The 21,011-nt window shown below is 38.6% G+C and overlaps 2 protein-coding genes across 3 annotated transcripts in view; one reads left to right on the forward strand and one right to left on the reverse strand.

Annotated features, from left to right (window-relative positions):
* Positions 1–974: 974 nt before the first annotated feature.
* Positions 975–19,128, forward strand: LOC107264399. Of its 2 annotated transcripts, none has more exons than XM_025081700.1 (21): positions 975–1,101; positions 2,838–2,924; positions 3,162–3,608; positions 4,804–5,013; positions 5,075–5,329; positions 5,394–5,863; positions 5,945–7,029; positions 7,700–8,121; positions 8,274–8,375; positions 8,501–8,644; positions 9,171–9,536; positions 9,630–9,813; positions 9,925–16,049; positions 16,813–17,010; positions 17,090–17,368; positions 17,448–17,537; positions 17,597–17,753; positions 17,861–18,191; positions 18,394–18,519; positions 18,610–18,778; positions 18,942–19,128. In XM_025081700.1, the coding sequence occupies exons 1-21, from the start codon at positions 1,096–1,098 to the stop codon at positions 18,969–18,971; spliced, it is 11,283 nt and encodes a 3,760-aa protein (XP_024937468.1). In that variant the 5' UTR covers positions 975–1,095; the 3' UTR covers positions 18,972–19,128. The 2 variants fall into 2 exon arrangements, with proteins under 2 accessions (XP_024937468.1, XP_024937469.1); XM_025081701.1 differs by lacking the exon at positions 975–1,101 and adding an exon at positions 2,239–2,392.
* A 1,499-nt stretch (positions 19,129–20,627) lies between these two features.
* Positions 20,628–21,011, reverse strand: part of LOC107264401 — a 38,470-nt gene continuing 38,086 nt past the window's right edge. The window contains exon 8 of the mRNA XM_015732621.2: positions 20,628–20,867. Within this exon, the coding sequence (XP_015588107.1) occupies positions 20,776–20,867 (92 nt within the window). The 3' untranslated portion in view covers positions 20,628–20,775. The remainder of the gene's footprint in view (positions 20,868–21,011) is intronic.

The following is a 21,011-nucleotide window of genomic DNA, read 5'->3' on the forward strand; positions in this document are numbered from 1 at the left end:
ATATGATTCTTTTGCTTAAAGCCAATCAAAGATTAGGAAGAAGAAACGTATAATATTCATATAATTATTGATAAAATGATCGAGTATCAAGTTTTCATTCAACTTTTTGATTTTTGCATCTCAATTGAATCAAAGGTATAATAACAATTATCATATTCAATGAAGTATATCGAATCGTATAAAAATGCGTATTAAAAAGATACCGTAGATTATTTAAAAAAGAGTTAACGTTTCAAAAATTATTTTCTATAAAACCCGATAAAATGTCACATGAAAATGCAATGTCAAGAGAAAAAAACTTGTAATTAATCACCTATTCTATTTTTACTACTTTTCTATTTCCATTGTAACTACCATGAATTTGCTTTATCTCGTTTTATTGCATTGCTTAGATTCGCCCGAGTTGATCACGCTCTAAACACAGTCCGTTCCGAAATAACTCATGCGCTTTTGTTAAGACTTTCTTTGAGAAAGGAGGCCAAAGACCATTACAATTCGCAAGTTTTTAAGATCATCCAATACCGTTACTACCCACAATCTCCTGGGATAAACTCACCAGCAGCGCCATCTACAATAACCATCAATTTTAAGACTCAAAATTACACTTAGAGCTCAAATTACTACCAAAACAAAATCTGACGATACGCAAGTCAAGCAATTTAAACAAGGTTCCTAGTAAATATTAATGTTCAAAAAAGCCGTTACATCGTTTTCAAAAATTCTGAAAACCACCTATCGAAAAAATACATTCTGCCAAAAAGCTTCGCAAGCTTCCTATTGTGCTATAAACACACATATACATATATATAAAGTACTTGGTCAGCACCAGATACCCCCAAGTGCCCCATTGTGAAGGGGGCTTTAATTTCGAAAGTCGAGATGCAAGGCGAAAGCTAAGTCGACGGCACGCGATATATTTACGCGGACGAGGAGACTTAGAAAATGGTGGCAGCGGTCCAGCCTTCGGTACCAAAATAGTGTCTGTACTTCTAGCCCGTGTACCACGAAGTCTGCAGCAAAAGCCCATTGTAAATCCAGTGCTGCGCCGGCCGGGCCCCGAGAAAAAGCCACCACGAGATCCTCCGCGAGGCTCCGATGAGCGTGAGTGGATCCTTTGTCAGGATAACAAATCCTGATCCGTGTGTCTGCGTGTGTGACGCCACTCCATATGAGGGCTTGTGATAACGATAGTGTTAATTCGCGTTAGTGACGTCATCAGCATCGACGATATCCCACATCCTCGTCACGGGATCACTCGATCAGAATAATTTCCTGATTTTTTTTCTTCGAAGGAATAACTCGATTTGCAAATTTTGGAAAAAATTATTTTGGCAATTTTCATCTGTCCCGTCATTTATATATGGATTTATTATTTGTATCTAGTCATAGACTATCCAGTATGGAAGCTTCGATAGGGAACAAGATAAATCGTGGATTTTTAATGCTGAAACGTAAAATAGAAAAATTTACTTTTTTTTTCATTTTTTAATGAAAAAATGTACAGCGATGAGTTGAGCAAGTATCGCGTGACTTTATGAACACCTTCTGGAATCATTGCCGAAAATTCTTTCTACTTTGTGAATTATTACAACGGTTTTCTCTGTGATGGGTTTTTATATTTTCGAAGTCCCAGCTTTCACGCTTCGTACGAGATAGATGTCTATAGTGAATCTAGGTGGCTTTTATACTATAAATAAATTTTACGCGATCTGATACGGATCTATTACCAGGTCGATTCGATTCGGGTGTCGTTAATGAATACGGAAGTTCGCCAGCGTTCTAGATCATTGCGAAATCCAGCATAAGTGACAGATCCATTTTCCAAGATTACAGTTTAAAGTATCGATACAGAAAGCCCATGAAAATATAAAGAAAAATTTTATTACCTCTAAAAACCTCTAAAAGTATTCTAAATTATTATCAAAATTTTTAGTTTTCAATTTTTGAACCCCCCTCTGTACTGTCGAAGCCAAAGAAAAAATTTGTCAACCCCATCGAATTTCCTTCTCGTCGCGCGACGTATGAACTCGGCCTAAATTTACTAGATAACCGTGAAAAAAAAATTTTGTTAATTTATGATGATCGATGAAAAAAAAAATTTTTATTTTAATACATTTCGACGGCCACTTGGAGTGCACGTGAATACAAAATTGAGAGACTGTGACGAATTTTCGAGTGCGAACAAGGAAGGGGAAATTATTTCTGGCGCGTAGCCATTATTTTTCGTTAATCTTAGAATTAGTTCCAATCTACGTATTCATTCCAACCCGGAATCGACGCTTCCTGTTGTCTCCAATCATACGTCACTTCATTAAACGTCTTCCCATTTGTGTAATTTTTTTTTCTGAACAACCAAACGTCTTAAGCGTCCCAAATACAGTGACACAATTTCGTGAGATTTTTTTGGCTCTAGAACAAACTTAAATCCTTGTTGAGCATGCGTATGAATAATGCGTGAGCGTGTGTGTCTGTGACGCGAAAAGGAAGCAGACGATTGGAATCTATTTCCGGAAACGATCAGGAAGCTCCACGTTGACGTGTGACGTAAATTTTTGACTTTTCGTCACAACCCACTCGCATTTATGCAAACGTTTCGCAAAACGTGTAATACCAAAAAATAATATAAGTGTTAGAGTCAAGAATTCGGTAAAATAAAAATTTTGGTGACACAAATATTATTTTCAGTTAAAATTTGATTCTGTTTCCATTTCGTAATTAAGCTTCGAATCAGTCTACCTTCTTGACAGTGGCACAGTCTATAGTATATTGCATATGTAATGCAATGACAGTTCAGACCTTGAGGCTCGTTGCATAATTTTTGAATGTCAATTTTTTAGAATCCCGGAGCAGAAAGATGGCGGCCAATGGCCATTTCAAATCCGTCGACCCGGCTGCGCATGGCGCGATCCATGCCCCACTGGGTGGTGCGTATATATTAATAATAAAAAAATCTGTCTACGTAAAGCATAACAATACAATTAATTTAAATAAATATTATATATAAAAAAACGAAAATTAAAAATCCACTAAAATAATTTAAATCAGATCAATAATTATTTTTGTTTTATTTATTATTATTTATCAATTATTATTTGATTTTTATATATTATAATTACACAATTTCTAATTAATAATTAAGTTAATCATTTTTTTTTCAACAGACCCAACAACAACAACGAGAAGGAAGCCAGACGCCGCGACGTCCACCGACCCCCCCGAGGAGTCCTCCGCCGTCGCTGACAGGCGACTGCGGTGATCCGGATTACGAGGTTATCGAGTTTCCACCCCGCGGACAAAATTCTCGAAATACGACAGTCCCACAGTCCCAAATTCAAAAAGTACCTCCAGCCCTCACTATCTCAAACCAATCAGGCAAGTGCGGCCTGTGCGGCTCGGATAATATATTCGCCAGATGCGACACCTGCAAGGAAAACTATTGCGAGGCTTGTGACGATATGAATCACAAGCATCCGAAGCGACGCGGACACGTCAGGAGACGAGTTTTCAGCAGTTTGGCCAACGTGACGAGGCCGCCGTTACCGCCCAAAGGTGAAAATCTGGTGACGCCGCCGGTGCCGCCACCACGAAGGAATCGCAGAACTACTCAGGTAGGCTGCGTCCTGGCCTAGATCATTTGAATTGGCTGCGTTCGTTTTCTTACAGATCTTCCGTCTCGTCGATCCGTACTGATTCGCTTCGATTTACGTAATAGATCAGTCGCCGTGATCTTCGGCACGATCCATTAATGAATTCCGACATAAGTTTGAGGTTTGACAGAAACAAGGTTTCTTGTGATTTTTTTTCTACGTCCTCCTATGAACGAAGTACGGACGTTATTTTGATTTTTGGACAATTTTTTAAAATTAATTTTTGCTTTTTTTTTTGAAAATAAGAAACCTTGAGATTCTCAAACTCGATTTTCTTGCTCTTTGCTGTAGGTTAAGAGGAAACTTATCGTAGATACGTATCTCACACCGAGGCCACGAATTTGAGCGCTTAATCGTTTACGTTATTGTTTTTGTTTCCACTTTCAATTGTTATTACGCCGTTTATTTGTTTTGTATTGAAATTTTATTGTATACGAATTGCTGTTTTTGTTTTTAATATATTACGTTATTGCAAAACAATCTGCCGTATTCACTGTACCCGATCACCATTTTGGAAGTGTTACAACTTAAAAGGCTGCAGAAGTTGTGATTTTGTAAAATATTTATTTTTCAATTTGTACATCGGTGAATACGGTAGAATGATTTTTATTGTTATTATTATTTTTATTATTATTATCATTTGAGTTTTACACACATTACGAACACGTTTACAGTATTTTTATTACAGTAAACGAACGTCTGAAATAGCCCAGCATATTTTTCAAATGACTATTTCTCCGGCTGTACGATAATCCATAAAACAATGAAATTTTGAAAAATCCATTTTACTTTTCAGCAATATTCACTGAAAATATTAAAAATTCGACTCTCCATACCTTCCGCTAATAAAGCAGCAAGAAAGCAGTTGGTTTATATTTAACGTCTTAATAGCGCATAAAAATAGCACGGTCATCAACCGCGCATCAGTGACCCTTTTAAATCATTTCGAAAAAAACCCGCCTAACACTGTCGCTAAAAATTTTCAAAAACAACAATATTCTTTGAGATTAAAAAAAAAGAAGTTCAGACCTTTCGCAGCCTTTACCAGCAATCAAAAACAGAAAAAAATAGTGTTGTGCTTGGCACGCACTGATGATGATCATCAGTTCTAATTGAGCTTTAGCAGCACGAAATACAGCGATGGTTTTACGCATAGGCAAAAGCGATGTTAAAGCAAGGATCAGCGGATTTTCCGATGGTCGAGAAACTGGGAAGTAACGTGAGAACCAGCCCAAATTTGGCCAGGCCATTGCCGTCTACTCCGGAAGGAACAATGCACGCATCGCGATCGACCCAATCACTGAACGCAGCTTCCATGGATGGGTCAGGATCAGGATCAGGAGCTGATAAAATGTCAACACTTCAGGTAAAAAAATAATTAAATCGATTGACCGGATGTAATGTAGCAAAGCGTGGAACATTTTTAGGAAAGATATCGAAAATATCAGGAAGCAATGAGAGCACAGGATGTGAATAGACGTAGGCATACGCATGCTGATATCTCCAAGGACGTACCCAGGGACGTCATGCAGAATCCTAGACCGGCCAGTCTTCATAGTCCTGGACCTGGTCTAGGTACACCTTCTAAGCCACCACCTCCACCTCCCAGAAGTATGACACAATCAGCAAGTGTTTGTGATCTATCAGCAGCGCATATGTGGAATTATCCTGGGATTCATCAGGTAGATTACCAGTCGATGAACTGTCCTTTAGGGTAAGGTACTCAATTCTGAATCTTGATCTCAGGCACAGTCCATGGCACATCTTGGTCCCGGTGGGATGCCTATGATGTGGTACCCTTCAGCAAGTCCTTGGGACGCTCCTTTGGGTGGGTCGACGTTGAGTCTACATCATCCACCAGTTTGGGGTTATCCTATGGGGTATCATCCGTCCCAGATGCTGCCTCCTCACTACCCAGGAACATTGTCGCGGGCTCATAGTCCTGCTAGGAGTTTGAAATCTAGTAGAAGATCCAGGGCTGCTTCGCCATCGCCGAGCCTGAAGTCTAGAAAATCAGTGGCGTCCAGGTCCAGGTCCAGGAGGTCACCAGGGTCACCGTCTGATGCGAGCTCTGAGAATTCGGAGGAATCAGACTTTGATGATCGGCTGTCTCGTGGGTCTAGGAGCATGAGACGAGGTAGTCTGACCAGGAGCAGACCTAGAGTGTATCAGGATGATGAAGGGACTAGGACTCTTCCTAGCAGGAGTCATCAAAGGTATATCTAAGATAAATGGTGAAAGTAATGTTGAAATGACTTCAGCGTCGTTTCCGGTATTGAATTTTTAATGATTTTCAGTAAATGGAGGTCCGAGGACAGAATCCACAATCTGGATGATCGACGATCTGAGATTCGACCTAGTAGACAGGATTCTATGTCCTCTAGGAATTTTGACTCGGATGACCTTGAAAGGAACTCACTGACCTCTAGGCAAAGATTGGAATCGGACGATGACAGACGAGCCAGGAAGATCCACGAGGATCAAAGGTCAAATCAATCCCAAAGAGAGGTCAAGGCTCAAAATGGAAATTCTCGAAGTCGACGAAGACAGAGTACGGATGAAGATGGTTCGGATCGAAGATCTAACTTTGCCAGGACACGTCCCAAGCTCAACAGCTCTTCCGACGACTACGTAGATCATGACAGATCATCTTTACCCAGAAGCGTCAGGCGGGACAACGAAATAGACAAGAGAAAAACGTTGACAAGAAGAAGCACCCTGAACTCCGAATCGGACGACCTGGACCACGCTGACAAAAGAACCTTAAGAAGCCCCAGGAGATCGTCCTTCGAGTCGGACAGTCTGGATTCCAAGTTCAGTCCCAAAACTCCTGAAAAAATTCGACCTCAAGTTTGGGAAGAATCCCATTCAGATTTAAAGCCATTAGAAAAAAACCCTGAACAAAAACAACCTCAAATTTCTTCACCTGCCCAAGACACCTATCAAGGATTCAGGCTTGAGACCTCACAGGGTGTTCAGGGTTCAGAAGTTCAGAAACCACCTCTAATTTTCGAACCGGTCCAAACAGCGAAACCTGAACCAAAGAAGGTCGAGGATGTTCCAGCAATGAAAACGGATGTTCAGGCGGACTTGAAATCCTTGTCAAATGTCCTGAGCGAGGAATGGGCCTGTGAACACTGCACGTTCATCAATGAGGCCAAGGACCGTGTTTGCGTTGTTTGCTGTAAAACAAGGAGCAGCGCTCTGCCACCCAGTAGTGACAACCAATCAGGATCAAATTCAACCAATCCCAGCAACGCCAGCAATCGCAGCAATGCAAGCAACATCAGTGAACCCAGTCCTGACCTCGATAAGAAGATGAGCAACCTCAAGGTCTCGAACAGCGAGGAAAGTGGCGACAGCAGCTCAGCCAAGAATAAAGGTAGAATCAGGCGAAAGATCAGCTTTTCCTTTGGCACCAAGTTACCCAAGTGACGTCACTTTATTCAAAGTGTGTTCCCTAGAATCCTGAAGAAGACGCGATAGGTCGCTCACGTACCTACGTCATTCTCAATGCGTCAGTTTCATCGAGAGATTTATTTATTTATTTATTTTTTTCATCTTTTTCTCTTCTTTTTGTACGTATCTCATTTTCATACCTACTTGTTACTGCTCTTCTCACGTGTTACGATTAATCTCCCACCTGATTGAACAGTCAGATCCCCCGTTTTGTATCTTTTGACAATCAATCTCCCACTTTTCAGTCCCGAATGACACTTATAATTGTTTCTGTCGATGTATCACTTGAATGAATAATAAAGAGCCTGGAAAATATATCGTGCGTAACGCCACGTGTATACCAAATGCATAATCGTATTTGAAAATACGGATGTCGATTTTTGAAAATGGAGAAACAACCAAATTTTTTACAAAATCCTTTATTATTCATTCAAGCAATGGCAACCGTGAATCTCGAGCACGATTGTGCATTTGGTCAGTATTCTTGACCAATCATAAATTGGACATTTTTATCCCTTAATCAAAATATACAAATTATCAAAAAAATTGTCTCGCTCTCGAACTGATTTGTTATCTTCATCTGCTTTTTGCAGAGTGTTCAGCCGAAGACACTGAAATTCCATCAACAAGTTTGAATTCAAAAATTTTGATTTCTCACGGAATTTCAACTTCTCCTCCTCCATCGTCTGAAGTTTCTATGATCAGACATATATCAACCTCCACTTCCCCAATTGGATCCCCAACTGCGTCACCGGAAATGCCAAGGAAACACACGTCTGAGTCCACGTCACCACCTCCTCAGTCAAACGCGTCCAAAAGAAATGATAAGAAGACATCCGAACCCATTACCGTTCCCTCGTCAAATAAATCCATTTCAACCGGTACGGGAACATCCCCACCGGAAAACGAGATGACAACGAAACTAGAGAGATCCATTTCAATGAAAAGTCTAACCAGCAAAGGTACTTCGGTTTCAACCGGAACTTCACCTCCGCCTCAAAGTATTTCAACGCAGGTGAATATGGTTGAAAAGTTAAAGTTGATGGGTTGACATTTTTAAAAACGAAAAATTAATGCAAAAAATTAGCATTAGTCGAGTAAATTTTTGTTACGTAAATTAAAAATACACAAAATACCGTAATGTCAAAAAATATCTATATATTCCAGACCTACGACATACTTCCCTCCAGAGGAAGTGGAACGTTGAGAAGATCTACATCGTTGGCTGCACCCAAAGGTTTAATGTACTATCAGGATAGCGATTCGGAGGTACATTATTAGTTTGTCGGTATAATTAAATGTTAATTAAATATTATGGTTGAGATAAAAAAAATTTTCAACATTTACAATATCCAGTATTTATTAGTAAGGAACGAATCGAGCGTGTGTTTTAGGACGGAACCAGTTTCATCAACAGTCCTGATTTATATCCACGACCGGTTCATCATCAACATTATCAACACCAATCGAAATCATTATCAAGTCGTGATTGGACCCGAAGAAACTCCATTGACTCCCATCAATATTATCATTCTAGGGTAAAAATTGTTTGACCCCCATGTCTTGGGTGTTATTTGCTTATACTGTTGAGTTTTTTCAACCCGCTACCATTGCGTCAACCTTAAGGTGCATACTTATCGTTGAATTTTCTTTTTGGCCTCGGTGTGAACTTAGCCAGACTTTTTTTTAAGCGTATAGCGAATAACAAAATATTTTATCACGCGTGCGTTATTAATATTCCAATGGCTGTCATTCTACACATCAACATTTACATTAATGTAAAAATTATTGTATACGTATCAACGTGTCGCAGCTTCGATTTTCCTAATGTATTTTTTATGTTGAAAAATACACATGTCACGTGTGTTCATATGGAAAAGAAATAAATTCATTCGTTGTATCAACTTTCAACATACAACCAATGTGTAAAGTTTGGTAAACGAACCAGGACATATTTCAACGTGACAACAATGCTTCTTTTTTTTCATTTGCAGTGAATTTTGTTCCACGTGTACTGTGAAACGTACGATCGGATAAAAAATTTTGAAAATTTTTTGTTCGCAGGAGCCCAGCCAGTCAAGATACGTCGAAGCAATTCCTAATTCAACTTCGCAGGGTATGTCAACTTTGACAAGGCAAGGATTGGAATTGGTTGAACTTTTGCGGGAAGGCGAAAGACAGGGTTTCTCAGCCGACGACGTTCAGGTTGCCTTAGCCCAGGGTGCGGCAAGTCCAATCGAATGGTTGAAAACCCAATGGCCACATTTAATAGAAACCGTTCAGGTTTTGGTGTCGACTCAAGGGAAGGAGAAGAATGAAAATAATAATATTGGAATTCTTTCTCAAGCAGAGTCAAAGGACGCGCTTAGATCGTCGAAAGGCGAAGTGTGGACAGCTGTGGCCAACGCAGTGCAACGTCGACAGCGCAAGGTATTTATAGCCCCAATTGCAATTGCCGGATAAGTGTTGAATAAAGTTTACTAGAATGTTGAAATTAATACATTGGGCATGATCTTCTTACAGTGTGCAGAAATAATGGCGAAGGGTAATTATCCAATGGCTGATGTGATAAAAGCTCTTGATAATAATGCGGGTAGCGAGGATGCGGCTTTATTGGAATTGCAAAAGAATCAATTGAAACCTTTTTTAATGAGAATTTGGGGTCCGCCGGTTGGGGTGGAAAACGAGGAGGCTGCACCGCGTGAAGGTAATGAAATAAAAATTAGAAAAAAAATTTCTATTCAAACGCTTCGTTGTTGTTTTGTCTATAGTCGAGAGCTGTATCGCTATTTTGTTAATGTTTTTGTTTGTCTGTCAGATGTAGCGGGGGCGGTCGGTGGTTTAACTGGGGGTTTCGAACAGGTTCAGGAGGGGTTGGATTCGGAAGCCAAGAAGCAGGTAATGTCTCCCATAGATGAGAATTTCGTGGCGTTGCAGGCGGACTTTCAACAGCAATTGGCGGCCCTGAAGGAACTCACTGACAATTGGCAGCTGGAGGTAGAACCGGTTGATGATGATGCAAATCGAAATCAGTCGGATTTATTCAACAGTTTCGATAGCATCGTGAGCGGGGTTGTTCATATTGATAAACGGATGGTACCGAGGACCTTTCAGGATTTTGAAATTGAGAAAGGTACAGTCACTGTCAAAACCCAGGAAAGACAGAATCATGAATCGAGACAAGACGAGAAATACACACTAGAATCAGCTCGGGTACTTGAGTCACCAGCGAGAACGAAGAAAGTTGATTCTACGTTGATAAAAAATGTAACGTCAGACTCTTCGAATAATGATTCGCGTATTGAGTCATCGGTTGAAAATGATAAAGAGACGTTGGATTTGGCGGAAAAAATAAAAACTGATAATGAGGGAGCAATGATTAATGAGCAAGAACCGGTTGGAGATTCTGATGAAGTGATAAGAGCTGAAGATAAGAAAAATGAAAAAGTTAAGGCTGCTAAAGAACCAATGAGTGATCGAGTGCTGATTGAAAAAAGTGTAGATGAGCAAGTTGATGATTCAAAAGTGTTTATACCTGTAAATGATGGAATTAAATTAAAAGATGCTATTGCCGAAACATTCGCGAAAACTGAAGTAAACAAGGAGAAAGACAAAATTGGTTTTCAGCCGGAAACGCCGTTAAAAGAAAATTTATTCGAAAATGAAATCACCGTTTCTGGACCAAGTGTTGATAATATTGAAGCGACAGCAGAACCCGTGATAACTGGACAGCTCTTAAATATTGATAAGAATAAAAGTCAAATTCCTGAGGTATCAACTGCATCCGGGGCAATTGAAGTTCAAAAAGAAATACCCGAAAATAATTTTGCTGTTGAAAACATCAACTTTTCCGAGCCGAAAGAAATTGCCAAGGAAAGTGCAGGTAGTAGTTTAGAATCAACAACTTCAAATTCAACTACACAAGCAATGACAGCTGGTCCTGAATTGATACCAGAATCAGCAGGAGAAAAAAGCCCAGAAACGATCGAAACGATTTTGAAAAATTCGAAAAAAGTTATTGAACCAAAATCTGAAGAAGTTCGCACAGAAGCTAAAACTTTAAGCGGTATTGAAGTTGTTCCACTTCAACTGAAGTCCAATGAACAATCAAATATATCAAACAATAACTCAACTTCTGAAAAACCAAAAACACCGCTGCCATTATCAGAATCAGTTGATTCACCTCGATCGGAGGCTGTAGAACAACTGTTGTCAGCAGTTAAATCACTACCGGAACAATTACTCGGTCCATTGGCAGCGGCACTTCAGATGCTGTCCCCTAAAAAGACTCCGGGAATCAAATCTTTGTCAGAACAAATAGACAAAGTTGTACAACAAGGAGAGCAAACAATAATAAATGAAAAAGTTTCAGAATCAAGTACAATTTCAACTTCGAATAAAGACAAAGAATCAGTTGCAAAAAATAGTGGAGAATCAGGAGTTGAGAATGTGACTATAAAAAGTACATCATCGTTAAGCAAAGTCAATCAATCACCGACAGAATTTAGGACTGAGACTGTATCCGATATTATAAATGAAAATGAAATGACTAAGGTAAAGAACGTTGCAACTTCGAACGAGGTCATTGTTGAAGAATCTATTGTTAAATCAGCTGATGAGAAAGTGGCCATCAACCCGGCACTCAGTTCAACTGTGGAATTGCATCAGACAACTTCAGGCTCTACTACTGTTGAGAAATCATCAACTGTTGATTCTGTTTCTATGATACTGAAACGACCTGTAGAGCCGGTACGTAGAAGCACTGTAGAAGCTAGCACGGTAGAGTCTCATACGACAGAGAGTCACCTCAATCCAATCACAACACCTGACACCAATCCAATCACAGCACCTGATACCAATTCAATCAGAACATCCAACACCAATTCAGTCACAACCGATGACACCAATCCGGTCACAGAGCCTGATACCGATCAAATCACAACACCAGACACCAATCCAGTCACGACACCTGACACCAATCCAGTCACAGCTTCAAAAAGTTCATCAGTAGACGTTCAAAATTCTGATGTCGTTGAATCTACATCTGTAAATGTTGAAGTTGATTCACAGAAATCATCCACAACTACAATTGATAATGTGAACATCAGACAACAAAATGTTGAGGTATCTTTAAATACCGTCAACACAACAAAAACAGAAACGGCCACTGATAACGCGACAGCCACTTTCACTGAACAATCAGCAAAATTAGAATCGACAAATGATTATAGTCAAGTGAATTCTGAACAACCCGGAAATGCAACGACACGAGTGAACGTTGACAAGTTGAACAACGAAGCTGTGGATAACTTTGTATCCAAGAGTTTGGAACTTCATGGGAGGTTGAGTTCAGCTGATGTTAATGCTACAACAGAAACAACAACACAGATGGAACCCTTGAAAACTGAACACGTAGAAATTAAATCCGTTAACGTCACAGCTTCACAGATTCTCGAGTCGTCTGAAGTAAGTTCGAAGGTTGATAACACGATTCAAGTCATTAACAATTCCACGGTTGAAACTTCAGACAAAAATTCAACATCCACGAACAAAGTTTCACCAACAACAACATCAAGAACACTACAAAATACGAATGTAGAACAAAATGCAACTGTAGAAAAATCATTAATTCTTCATGAAATGCATGCGATTGAAAAATCAGCTATTACGGAAGTCCCCACGATAGATTCGAGTTTGCCTAACATAAAATCATCAACTTCTGTTCAAAACGTAGAATCTCATGCTTCATCAACTAATCATCATGCATCCGCTGATACTAAATCTAGTATTATAGATCATTCGGTTAATGAATCTAAATCGTCAGTTGAGATTGCCCAAGAATCATCATCTCTCTCCACAGATAAAAATCCAAGAAAGACTGTCGCTGTTGGAGATACGTCAACAGTTAATAATACGGAGTCATTAAATGATTCTGACAAATTAACACAGGTCGTCGAAGCTTCTGTAGATACTGAATCTACGGCTGCAAATTCTTCCGAGACAATCGCGTCTCTCCTTAATGAATATGAACCAAAAATGTTGATTTCTTCTGTCATACTAAATGTTGATACTGTAAAACCGGATAGTCTCGATACAACAACAATAGTTGAAAATATTGTGGATTCTGAGGGCAATAAAAATTTAACTGTTGAAATGGCTTCTGATACTACAACAAGTTCAGATCGAGAATCGAAATCGATTGACGCGAAATCATTGGAACGATCTAAAATAGAATCGTTAGAATTAACTGTCGATAATATTTCCTTTACAGATACTTTGACTTCGTCGGTAACGAAGAAGTCTTTGACAATTACTGAATCTGGTTCAGAACAAAATTCTACTTCTTTGAGTCAGCCTGAAACTTCTAATCAGAATGAGGCAATTGTTTCTTCGATTTCCGATAATCAATCAGGCGAAGTTCCGTTGTTGGCAGAATCAATAAAAGAGATTGATGTTGCGGATTCAGTGAGTACTGTGTCGTCGTATGATTCATTCGAATCAATTCCAGAAAACAGTAAGGAAGTGATTGGTAAAATTTCGGAAAAAATTGTTGTCACTTCCGGTGCATCCAGTTCGCCTAATGAAAGTATTAATCAGACGACGGCCAGCGAAGCAAGAGATTCGAAAATTATTAGCGTGAATATTAATGATTTGAATGATTCGGAAGCAAATTTGGGTTCGGTAAAAAAAGAAATTGATGCACAAATCGCAAGTTCTAATTTTGAAAATGTAACTACGGATATTGTTGAAATTACTAGTGAAGCGTCTGGTACGTTTGAAATTAAAATTTCGGAATCGCCCATGATTGCTGTCAATGGTTCTGCGCCATTATTGGAAATCGCTAAGGCAATAGATATTGATAGTATCAGTCAGGATGATAGTTCCAATATGAAAAATGTATTTGATGAAGTACCAAAAATTGTAGTTACTTCTGAAAATGTCGCGTCGACTTCTACAGGTTCGGTTAATGCAGATTTAGCACAAGTCAAAAAAACATTTCTTAGTAAAAGCAATAAAATAATTCCGAAAACGCGTGTCAAGTTCAGGTCGAATTCTCCAGTGAAAAAAATTACAAGACGAAGGTCACCGGTTAAAATTGTTAAAAAATTTACGTCAAAATTGAAAAGTACGAAAATTAATAGCGCACCTAAAAGCGGGACTTTTTCAAAAAGCAATGAAATCACTCAATTAATTGCAAGCAAATCGGTAACGTCGAAAAATGCTCGTGACGAAGTAAAATCGATAGATACAAAAAATAAAAATGAGATAAAAACTGTAAAAATTATAGACAAGGATGTCAGAATTGATAAGCCTGTAGTTTTAAAAAAATCCGAACAAAAGAAAACTGTTCAAAATGAATCTACAGATAAAAATCAAAATGTACCTCCACAGAAATCAAAAACTGAACAAATTTCTGAAATTATTCGAGGTCCAACACAAGAAAAATTAAAATCTAGTATAGCTGTTATATCCGCAAAAAATGTAATAAAAAATAGCGACAACACCGTTAAAAAATCGCATATGCAAAATGAAGCATCAACAATTCCTCCACAAAAATTGAAAATTCCAATTACCTCAAGAATCACAATATTTAAAGGTAAAAAGCAAATTCCGTCACAAACGATTTCTGTCGCGATTCATCGAAAAACAGACGTGGGCACTTCCAGGCCAATTTATGCATTTCCTAAAGCACTACAAAAGTCAAGATCTGAAATTTCGAAAAACATCACATCGGTAACAATGCTAAAAAAATTAAAAACACCAGAGAGCAATGCTCCAAAATCACAATTGGAATTACACAAAATTGAAACCAAAAATGTTGTAATTAAAGAACCAACAGAAACGAAAGAATCTGTATTGACTGACGCAAACAAGAGCTTAAGTAGCGAAACAGAAAAAAATACAATACAAACTCAAAATTTGGATAAAAGCAACAAGAAGCCAGATACGGAAAACAAGGAAATAAAGAAGGCTTCAGAAGTCGAACTATCAAAAATTGTATTAGATGAATCCAAAAGTAGTTCGGAAGACGAGGAATCGGAAGGGACCGAAAACGAAATTTCGGAAGAAATTTTAGAAAATTCAAATGCTACAGAGTCAGAAGTATATTCTGAAGAGGACGATCAAGAGAATTCTGAAAATGTAGAAGAGGATAATACCAGCTCCGAAATTTCAAAAATTGGTGATGATATATCGCAAAGTGTCGAATCCGATTCGGATGACAACTCAAAAGTAACTGACTTAACAGACGCCGAGTATCAGCTTCAAAAAACTTTGGATAAAATAAAAGCCGAAATTTCGGATTACGATTCGGAAGATACAGAAAGTGTTTCAGAAATAAAGAGTGAAGACAATTTAGAAACTAATCACGCAGAAGAGCCTTTAGAACCAAAAACAGAAATACCAGAAGCGCCTGCACAGAATACCGAAGAAACAAATTTGCCGGCTCCAGTAACAGAACAAAACAGCAGTGAAAATGAAAATTTAGAAAGAGAATCTTCCGAAGAAGAGCCCGTAGCAAAATCAAAAGACCAAAAATCCAAAAACATAAATATTGTTCAAAAAAATATTCCCGTTAAAAATACCGAAAAAAACATAAAAAGTCTTTCAAACTTTCCTCAAAATTCGAAAGTCCTCGAAATTCGAGCGAATCTCGAAAATAAAGCTAGAACCTCCAAAAAGTCGAAATCCTCGACCGGAAAATCAAACCCAAAATCAACCGCCATTATCAGCGACGAAACAGAAAAATCAAAACGACGAAACACATTACCGTCTACAAGCGATCAGAAGGAAAAACCAAAAAAGCGTTTCTCGTTGGTGGCCAGTTGCATCGAACAATTCGAGGGCGAAGTCCCGGCCGCAAAACGCAAAAATGTCAAGGATTGCGTTGAGAAGGATGACAACCATAAAAAACGGGAGGAATCTCCCAAAAACGAGAGGGAGGTCAGTAGACGCGTGAAAAAAAGTCATCCTCATCCCCCAAATTGTCTGCCAACTGTCAACTGTCCCAGCATTGACAAGCCAATGTCTACAAACAGCTCAAAAATAAGCGAGCGCTCGAAATCAAAAATAAAAATAATAATAACGAGAATTTTCAAAAATCGATAGCGAGAGCTCGAAACGTATCTTGGATCCTTCTTGCTGTGCCTGTTAATACTAGACTTAAGTATATTCATTACGATATACAAAATCGTTATGTACGGTGAGTATAATTTTTTTTGAGTGACTAACACATTTTGAGTTCCACTTTCAATTTTTAATCTTCATTTCCATTATTTTCTATTTCATGCACGTAGGTATTTATACAGATTACCAGAGCCTTTATTGATCACAGAAGTAGCGAAAGCAGTAATATTTTTTTCAAAAATATTTTTCTAAACCTTTACTTCAGTATCAAAAAAGGCCACTTGCAGAAAATCATTACACTGATAATCATTAACGATCGATCCAGGACAAATCGTTCTGTGTTATCGAGAGCTCGTTTCTAGACGTTGGTGTCTTTATTTTTCCTTTCATTTCTCTTTCGTAAACGTTGAATTGACATCTTATCAAAATTTCAGGAACCAAGAACAGTGAAGTTTCCAATTAAATAATTAACTCGTCTAGCACGACGGCTAATAAACTTCACGTCAATATTTACCATCGAGCAAAACAAGATAGTCACAATGACTTCATTCGTTAATACAATCATTTGTTCTTTGTTCAGAGAACCGCACGTCGCTTGTTGGCCGAAGGTCGCGTCTCGAACTACGACGAAGCTGAAGTTGCAGCGAGTCTCTTGGCTCTGAAGTTTGAAGACGAAGAAGCATTGCACGCCGCGAAGGAATGTTCCAGTGTGGAGGCGGCTTTAGCCTTTCTACAGCAAGAGTGCGAGCTCTGCACGGGCCGTTTTGCCATGAGTCAGGTAAATAAAAAAAAATAAAAAAACTAACCTTCATCTGATTAACACAATTAATAAATATAATTTTTAATTTCATCATTAGATGATATCCATGCTCAGATGCGTCCACCGTTGCTGCAACGATTGCGCCAAAAATTATTTCACGATTCAAATAAGCGACCGCAGCATCACGGACGCCGTCTGTCCGTACTGCAAGGAACCAGACCTCAGAGACGCCAGTGAGGACGACGTCCTGGAGTATTTCAGCATTCTGGATATCCAATTGAAGTCTCTCCTGGACCCGCCGATTCATGAACTCTTTCAAAGGAAATTAAGAGACAGGACATTAATGCAGGATCCCCACTTCAAGTGGTGCGTTCAGGTAAAACAAGGCGTCCGTTGTGTTATTACATCTATTTGTATGGCTTTTGACACGTACTTTTGTTCTCGCTCGGTAACAGTGCTCCAGTGGATTTTATGCAGATCCACATCAGAAGCGTCTGATCTGTCCAGACTGTCGATCTGTCACGTGTGCTTTCTGCCGTCAGCCTGTACGTATTTAAATAAATTAGCATACAGAGAATAGAAATACCGAGTGAATTATTTCCAGTGGGAAAAACAACACGAGGGAATAACCTGTGAACAGTTTGCTGCTTGGAAGGAAGAAAATGATCCTGACAATCAAGCAGCCGGATTGGCTAAACACATGGCAGACAATGGTATTGATTGTCCAAAATGCAAATTTCGATATTCCTTGTCTCGTGGTGGTAAGACATTTTCTTTTTATATCGACTTTCTCAACAGTTGATAATTATTGGTAAAGTCATGGGAATCAAGGATATATTTTTAAAAATTGAACTGAACTTCCTTCCAGGCTGTATGCACTTTACTTGCAGTCAGTGCAAGTACGAGTTTTGTTGCGGCTGTGGAAAAGCATTTATGATGGGTGCAAAATGCAATATAAGTGCGTACTGTGCAAAATTGGGTCTTCATGCCCATCATCCACGAAACTGCCTGTTTTATCTACGGGACAAAGAACCGGCACAGCTGCAGCAACTGCTGAAAGATAACAAAATCGAGTATGACGTAGAAGGCCCAGTCGGTGAACGTAAATGCAAAGTACAGTTGCAGAAAGAGACGCCAGGTGGCGTTGTTGATGCAGTTTGTAATTCCGACGTCATAGAAGGTCATGCTGGATTATGCAGGTAAAATATGAGGCTCTTAATATAGCCCTCGATCGGTAACTTACTTAGTTTGAAACGTCAAAGTTTATTGTTCGAATATTTTTTGTCCTTTTTGTGGAGTCAAATTCACTGACGTCATTGACAGTGAAGAAGTCGGTGTACAGAATTTGCAAAACTGTTAGGTTTGTTCAAGTATCGTGTATATATTGTCGGCACTGTACAGGATCCATTACGTGGAGTATCTAGTGCGAAAGATTCGTTCTAACAAACTGGAGCCACTTGATCTGATGAACGTAGACGATCTAGAGACTTGCGTAAAACGTGCCGGTTTGAAATTACCACCAAACTGGTACGGTCGGGATCCGGAACACTACAGAGCAGATATGGCCGAGGTAAATGAAAATTAGGGGGAGATTAAAATGGGCACTTTTCCCCGCAGGCAGCACTACATTGAGTACTTGGCGGGCCTCGTACTTAAGGCCAAGCTGGACCCCGTGGCCATCTTTGATTTGAACGACGCGAAGCAAGAATTGCGCCGCCGGGGAAAAGTCCCACCTGCTAAGGGTCAGGAAATGTCCGAGCAGGATTACCTCAAGGCGTGCATTCAGGTGACTAACTGTGCAGTTTTGAACGACTAATAAAATCGCATGCATAGAAACAAAATAGATTTATACCTTGGAAGGGAATGGGATTCATTATTTGAGCATGGAATAGTATAAGTATTTTGTGTATAGTATGTTTGAAAAAAAAAATGTCTTTATATGCTTACAGGTAGTGCGAAAGCAGATCCCTCTGGAATAAGGTTGGAATTAAATATTTTCGAAGATAATTTCGATATTTGAGAAGACTTAAAACGTGTGTGGCTTTATGATCTATTTATTTTATTTATAAAATATTATATAGAGAACATATTTTAAGAAAGAATCAACGAGGGATATAAACATATGTATATCTTTAATGCGTCACAGTCTTACAAACTTATCTTACCAAAAACCCATAAAATATATTACATATGCATTTTTGAGATGAAACAGGAATAACAGAACTTTTAGTATTTTGTTATTTAAAATGAAACAGAAAATGTTAACAAAGCTCTTTCAAAAAACTGTGTAAGCTACTCTTTTTCGAAGGTACAGTACTCTTAGTCAGCGCATTTTTGAGTTTTGCGATGTTTGACTTCTTTAATTTTGACACGGAGACCGAAGGCTTTGAACTTATTTTTAACATTTTTCTATGAGTTGACGTAGTTTTATCCGCCACGCGCTTAAATCCAGTCGTAGTTAAAACTAAAGCAGGAGCGTCTTCGGTTTCATCACTTTCAACATTCAACGGTGTCCTAATTTTTTGAGGTATTTTTAAACCAGCCGTTTTGTCCTTTGGCTTTTTCTTCTTTTTACCCTTAGAAACTTTGGCTTCCACAATTTTCGGCGCGGGCGGTTTTGTTCTTTCGGGTTTCTTAAAAGGAATTTTCGTCTTCATTAAACAGACCGAGCATTGAATAATCATCTTGTTTTCTGGTTTCTTGCTGCACTTTTTCAAAAGTGTTGCACGAACTTTTGGTAAACGTCCAACGCGATTTTCAGCGTTGCGCAAAAGTTTCCGGATCGAATATGACGGTTTTTTGCCGGGTACTATTCGAATCCTATTATCTACATTTGTCCAAAGCGAATCGCAATAGTAACAAATCTTCGACGGTCCAAAACAATTCTTAGGTAATTCGACTTCTTTTCCCACTGCCTTGCAGCTGCGACTGTAAGTAATATTAATCAAAATTATTCATATTTTTGTCGAAAAATCAATTATATATGTTAACTGTTATTTCGGTAATATTCAAAAACATTAATTTCCTTGCCTACTTATACGTCCTATCGGTAACAAATTATATTTAACCCCCTTGACCGTTACCCCTAGCATACTCGGATAAATGCTAATACTTTAAGTATTACATAGCTCTGCTAGGGGTTAAATCAGATAAAGCAGTACATAATTACGTAGCTTTCAAAACTTCAAAAACGTACACTCAAAAAAAGAATGCAGTCATTAACAATAATATCAATCAAGAACACGTGAGGAGCAATCAATAATTATTAAGAAAAAAATGTTCTTTGTATTATTAATTATTATCAATTCGCTGTAATACGAATATCAAAATTTAATTCAGTTCACCAATGAAAATACATAAAATTACGATAAACCATCGTACGACTTATTATCACACAGTAATTGAACTCGAACTTGCAACGATATCTAAAGAAATAAATTCATAACACTTTGTTAAAATATGACAAACAATAAAGGTTCAAAATAAAAAAAGGCAGAGGTTAGTCGATTACGTTATATCCAGCGATATTCAATCGAACAAAACGTATACACTGAACTCTCGAATAATCTTACACATAATGAGTTCGTAGTCCATTAGCTTCAGGGCCGTTGATATCAGCCAGAAATCGTGTGATGTTCCATAAGTGTTTAACCTTCTCGTTTTGCATTTCCAACTGTGCACGTAATTGTACTATGAATTAACGCAATGACAATAACCACACCGAAACAGAAACAACCGACGCGACACTGAACCATGAGGCGCATCAGGTTTAGTTGGGTTTAGTCATCGATCATGCGGAACACAAGAAGGTACTGTTATATGAAATACAAAACTATCAGGAACGGCTGCATTAATCCAGGGGTCCTCGCGCACATCTGTTAAACAGAAAAAAATTAAATCTACATTAATATATCTGGAGATAATGTTTCAATGACAATTGCTTGTATCAATTGTGAAACTTTGATCGTATCAATTTGTACAATTGCGAAAAGTAGATAATACAAAGTTATATTTAAATA

Source organism: Cephus cinctus, unplaced genomic scaffold (assembly GCF_000341935.2).
Source record: "Cephus cinctus unplaced genomic scaffold, Ccin1 Ccin1_scaffold0169, whole genome shotgun sequence".
In the NCBI taxonomy this organism is placed as follows: domain Eukaryota; kingdom Metazoa; phylum Arthropoda; class Insecta; order Hymenoptera; family Cephidae; genus Cephus; species Cephus cinctus.

Excerpts from the sequence above, each read along its gene's own strand:
- LOC107264399 (XM_025081700.1), top strand. Across the intron at positions 7,030-7,699 it reads CAGCTCAGCCAAGAATAAAG|AGTGTTCAGCCGAAGACACT; the intron begins GTAGAATCAGGC and ends TGCTTTTTGCAG. Across the intron at positions 8,376-8,500 it reads ATCAGGATAGCGATTCGGAG|GACGGAACCAGTTTCATCAA; the intron begins GTACATTATTAG and ends CGTGTGTTTTAG.